Source organism: Marmota monax, unplaced genomic scaffold (genome assembly GCF_021218885.2).
Source record: "Marmota monax isolate L192 unplaced genomic scaffold, Marmota_monax_Labrador192_F-V1.1 WCK01_AAM20220418_F8-fsc00103, whole genome shotgun sequence".
Taxonomy (NCBI): Eukaryota; Metazoa; Chordata; class Mammalia; order Rodentia; family Sciuridae; genus Marmota; species Marmota monax.
Window position 1 is genome coordinate 3,251,860 of NW_026694286.1, and position 6,008 is coordinate 3,257,867.

The 6,008-nt window shown below is 40.2% G+C and overlaps 1 protein-coding gene across 1 annotated transcript; it reads left to right on the plus strand.

Annotated features, from left to right (window-relative positions):
* Positions 1-3,241: 3,241 nt before the first annotated feature.
* On the plus strand, positions 3,242-5,036 carry LOC124108902 (protein LDOC1). The gene has a single exon (XM_046467433.2). It carries the CDS (start codon positions 3,545-3,547, stop codon positions 3,941-3,943), a length of 399 nt encoding a protein of 132 aa, XP_046323389.1. The 5' UTR covers positions 3,242-3,544; the 3' UTR covers positions 3,944-5,036.
* The last annotated feature ends 972 nt before the right edge of the window (positions 5,037-6,008 follow it).

The following is a 6,008-nucleotide window of genomic DNA, read 5'->3' on the forward strand; positions in this document are numbered from 1 at the left end:
GAAGAAAATGAACTGAAAATAACCAATTAAATACTATTTTACTCCTACTACATTGGCAAATTGAACAGTTCTGAAAATACCAGGTATTAATAAAAGTATACAACCTTTTTAGAAAATAATGTAGCATTATCTTATAAAGTTTAATATTAATAGATTTTCTAATCTATCAATTTCACTCCAAAATATATCCTCTATGGAAATTCTTAATATGTACACCAGGAGACACGCACAGAACAATCGTAACATTGTTTGTAACAGCCAAAAGCTGGAGATGATCCAAATGTCTATTATCAAGAAAATAAGCACAAAAACTAAATTATATTCACTGTGGAATCTTTAAAAAAATATTTTTAGTTGTAGATGGACACAATACCTTTATTTAAATTATTTATTATTATGTGGTGCTGAGGATCTAACCCACGGCTTCACATATGCCAAGTGAGCGCTCTACCACTGAGCCTCAACCCCAGCGCTCACAGTGGTATCTTATGCATCAAAAAAAAAAAAAAAAGAAAGAAAGAAAAAATAGTCTGGGCATGGTGGCCCACGCCTGTAATCCCAGCAGCTAGGGAAGAGGAGGCAGGAGGATCACAAATTCAAAGCCAGTCTCAGCAACTTAGCAAGGCCTCAAGCAATTCAGTGAGACCCTGTCTCTAAATAAAATATAAAAAGGGGCTACGAATGTTGCTCAGTTGTTAAATGCCCCTGGGTTCAATCCCTAGCACAGGAAAAAGAAAAAAGGAAAAAAACTAATGCTACATGACACAACTTCATGGAATCTTAGAAACATAGTCTAGAATTAATGCAGCAAGTTGCAAGAGAAGTCTAAAATAATTGTACTATTTTTAAAGCTCAGAAATAAGCTATACTAATGTATTATATATTCTCATATATACATACACACAAACTATACTTTTTAAAAGAACATATGTAAATATATATATACAAAATTATACTTTTTCAAAAGCCAGAAATGATAATGATTAACACAAAGTTCAGGTTAGTGGTTAACTTTACAGGATGATGGAGAGTAACACGATAAATTCAACAATCAAGGTGTTAATATGAATCGTACATTCAGGAGTGTTTGCTTTATTATTGTGCTTCATAACTTGAAAACATACATTATATCTTTATTGAGCATCTATCATATATTTGGCAACATCTTTTTAATTGTAGTTGGACACAATACCTTTATTTTACTTATTTATTTTTATGTGGTGCTGAGGATCAAACCCAGGGCCTTGCATGTACTAGGCAAGCTCTCTACCGCTGAGCCACAACCCAGCCTGCAACATTGTTTTATAAAAAAAAAAAAAAATTACAATATATAGTTAGTACAAAGGACTTTTTATTTTTTTAGTTGTAGATGGACGCATATTTTTATGTGGTGTTCAGGATGGAACCCAGTGCCTCACATGTGCTAGACAAGCGCTCTACCCCTGAGCTACAACGCCGGCCCCATGAGCCAAAGAATTTATGTGACCATTATTAGTGGCAAGCACACTGAGTATTCTAAGTATGATTTCCAAATTTATATGTGGGTTCATAATTACATATTTCACACTAAGGACAAAGTAAAAGTTCATTTTGGCTTTTAAATTTCAAATAACATTTTAATACTACCTATAGTCCAGATAAGTTCTATAAATTATACGGATACAGTGAATGGTCTTCCTTTATTAAAAAAAAGAATTGAATACAAATGGTATGTTATCCTTTTCCTCAGCAAAGAGAATAATTTCTAGCTATTAAAGAATAGACAAACACTAAAAGGTCTTCAGAGTAAGGCTGAGATCTGAAATGCAATCTTATTAAATTCTTCACGCATCTTTCCTGATTTTCAAGATCCCCTTTAGGGCTGACTCTTAAAGGGATGTCTACTTTCTTAATATATAAATTTTTCTTATGTTAGTAGTATGCTTTGGAAATTGCCTTAACCCAATTCATGACCTGCAGTTTCACCAGAAAATATATTATTTTATTAATAAAAAGTAGGCTCCGTAAAATGTCAAGTAAATAAATTAAAAGCCACGGCGGGAGTTGTGGCTCAGTGGTAGAGTGCTTGCTTCACAAGTGTGACGTACTGGCTTTGATCCTGGGCTCCACATATAAATAAACAAACAAACAAACAAACAAACGTATTGTGTGGAAAAAATAATTAATTAAAAGCCAGAATTAAAACGGCCATATGCACATAAATGTCAAAAAAAAAAAATTCTAGCAGAAAGTTTTCATCTCTCAAAAGCTAAAAATCATCTTTAAAGTAAATTTTATTACTTTTCAAGAAATACTATTTGCATTTCTGAGCCCCTGAACTACACATTAATATCCCCTCCAATAATTTTCTTCCCAAAATTCCACCATGGGTATTTCTGGCAAGAGACGGTCCACAAGGTCAACTTCTGAGTATCTCCTGTTTGAATACAGGAAGACAAAGAACTAGAGTCCTGGACACCTGAGAGTTGGTTCTTGGTAGTCTGTCCAGTAAAATTCCAGCTGGTTGTCGTTTAAATTTCTGAGTGCAGACACCCCCTACACATACTTTAAAGTTTCTTTACCTAACTCATCACACTGATGGAAAAATTTGAGACTGGCTGGGAGGGAAGAAAGTCAGACAAGCCTTATGACAGCAGAGCCAGTGCTCACTGCCAGCGTCTGCAGTGGTGGCTGGACTGGACCAAATGCCATTACGTTCTTTTTATTAATATAAACACGGACAGCGTTCAGCTGAATGTGTTTTCTTCCCCATCTGCAGTCCCTGCCCACCACTTGAAGCCAAAGTTCATCTTGAAAGACCTGGCACTCTCCCAACGTTCCACTGACTTTTCATCCCCAGCACAGTTATATACTACAGAGCAGCTTTTTTGACTTGGAAAATCAGCATTAACTTCATAGAATCGGGACGTTTAAATGAGATGGGCACGGAAGGGGCACTCTGTAAATGACAGCAGCTCCTTGTGCTTCTGCGCAATCTTTCTAGAGTCCCCCCAGTCAGAATGGGAGCCCTGGGAATAGTCTACGTAAGCACAGAGGGCTTCGCTGGAATTTCCCTCTTTTGCTGGGAGGCCTTGGGAAAAACAAATAAAACCTCAGAGCAACGAACGAATGCCATAAATATTATGACTACTACATATCACCGGGCGCAAGCGGGAAACCGCAGCCTCACTCCACCGTGTGACTGCCTTTCCCTTTAAGCATCTGCGGACCCGCCCCGCTTCCGGAGAATGCCGGAAGTAAGAGTACTCCGCCACGCAGTCAGATTCTTCCGCCGAGCGCGGCCCTAGGGCCAAAGGATTCGTTCCCCGGTTCCCCAGATTTCCTCCTCTTGCTCCCGTGCGCCGCTTCCAGCGTCCCCGATTCCCACTTCCCCCTCCACTAGCCCAGGAGACCTTTCCTCGCCGTCCTAAAGCCTAGGCCCTCTGATTCCGCGGAGTGCGGTCCGTGCTGCCGGCAGGACACACCCCCCGAGGACTCACTTCCGGCGACGCCGCGGCGGGGTCGGAGCCCGGCAGGGAGTGAGGCCTACCGAGGCTTTCCTGGGATGGACGCTTTGGCAGTCATGATGCAGGATCTGCTGACCCAGAACCATGCTCTGCGCAGGGAAAACAACGAGCTCATGGACCAGGTGCGGCGCCTGCTGTGCGAGAAAGCCAACCTGCTGGCCCAGGTGCGTCCGCCCACCTGCCCGGTGGTTTTTCCTGAGACGTTTAACGGCGACCCCGCTCGGCTCCCCGACTTTCTGATCCAAGCAGCATCGTACGTGAACTTCTTCGAAACCAGATTTTCGAATGACACCCTAAAGGTGGCATTTGTAATCAGCCGCCTCTCTGGGCCGGCGGAGGAGTGGGTGGTCCCCTACATCGAGAGGGAGAGCCCCATCCTGGGTCAGTATGAGCGCTTTGTGGACGCGCTGAAGCGGGCCTTTGGTCGCAATGGGTAGGAAACGGTCCGGCCGGGACTCCCCGTGTTGGAGGGACAGCTGCGGCCCGGGGCTAGCCTTGCTCGCACCACGAACCTGGGCCTGCTTGGCTTTGTTTGACAAGTAGCTCTGGGATCCTGGCCTTGTCTGAAACTTGGGCGCCAAATGTTCTGGCTAGCCCCAATGCCTTTGCATTTCCCAGCAACCCAGCTACAACCCAGGTTTGCTGTTCATTAAAGACGTTATTTGATCTGTAAGAATTTAAATAGACATTCCAGACTCAAGTCGTCCTCTCTGAAGACTGCTTCTGACCGCTTTGAAAAACAGCCAAGAAGGGTCCACACACTGATTGGGATAGCTGAGGCCAAAGAGGCAACTTCTAAGGGTTAGTGTGCCTGGTGACCGATTTTTAACATGTATGTCTGGAACTATATAGTTTTTACACATTTTATTTCACAGAAGCCTTGCAGATGGTGCCTTTTGGTCCAAGAAATCCAGGCACTGGACTGGTATTTACTTAAAAACGTATCCCTCTGTCCCCTACTCTCTCTCTCTCTCTCTCTCTCTCTCTCTCTCTCTCTCTCTCTATATATATATATATATATATATATATATATCATACACACACACACACACACACACACACACATAATCTTAACAAATGCGTAAGGCCTAAGACAGTACTTGGTTTTACAGAAGAAACAAAAATGATTAAACAAGATTTGTGTCTTCAGGAACATCATTTGTGTTCTGAGGGAAAAAAAGAACTCCCATGCATAGGCTAATGTCTTGTTAATGCTTCTTGTGCATATTTGATTCTTGTTTTATGACTATTTTGTGTTCACTTTTTTTTTTTAATGCACACAACTTAGAAAGCTAGAAAGAAAACCAATCTTGGGCAATTTTGTTGTATTTCTGTAGAAGCTGTGTATGATTCCTAGCAAAATAATGTTAATAATAATAGGTATGTATGGTGGAGTCTTTGAGTTATGTCCACTTGGTTTTATTCCCTTATGCTATATGGAAGAGTATTAGCTCCCTATTTTTGAGTAAAAATCATTTTACATTTGGAGCTGTAGTTTCTCTTCATTAAAGACATTACTTGATCTTTAAAGTTTGGTTTGAAATTTTGTGATTCCCTTTAATGAAGCCAAAGAAGGTTAAAAAAAAAAAAAAGGGGGGGGGATTTGTTTACTCTTCTTAAGCAAAAGGTTTCTTGAAAGCCTTTAGGGAGGAAAATCCATAGCATTAATTATACTGTATCTTGTCTTTAACCAAATCTTGCAAAATGGCCCTCGATTGATAGACTATGGATGAAGAAGGTAGGCTCAATGTAATAAGATTTCTAATGAGGAATTCAAGAAGACATTTCCATAAGACTGTGTAGATCATAAAATGACAAATCCATGAACATTATTTAGGGCTGCTTTCAAGAATGTACCAAATTTGAGGTACTAAGACTTTTCTCAAACTTTTTGGCCCCATGCCTAAAAATTCAACTGGGTCTCCAAAGCTGCCTTCTATGAGGTTGTGGCAGGCTCTGGCCCCTGCTAACAGGGAACAGGACTCACTCCCCAACTACTCACATGAACTCATGCACCGAAGTACTCTCTTCTCTCCCTGCCCTGATTCTTGCAGTTTCCACTGCAATTTGTCTTTAAGCATATCTTCAGGGATTTCCAGTTTACATTCAAAATTGGGAAACTGATAGAAGATTTGGTCCCCATAAGAGAACCAGGTGAACTGAAGTCCATCTAAGAAAACTGCACAATTTTCTGGATTTTGATTTTTCTAGCTTTTCTTGGTTTATTAATCAAGTAATGTTCAGGCAATTCTTAATAGATTAAATTAGAGAATTAACTCTAAAGCTAAACAAGCACATTTATTTTTCAAAAATTGTTTTTATTCCCTTTCTGTGCAAGTCATTGAGATTTGACTGTTGGCTAAACAGGCTCATAACATTTTTATTATAGATACCTTAATTTCTTGACAATTAATTGAAGGTAACATGCTGGCAGAGCAGATGACTACTTACACAAACTAGAAATAACCATTAATTCAAGTAAAATTAAATCCTTTTTTTTTT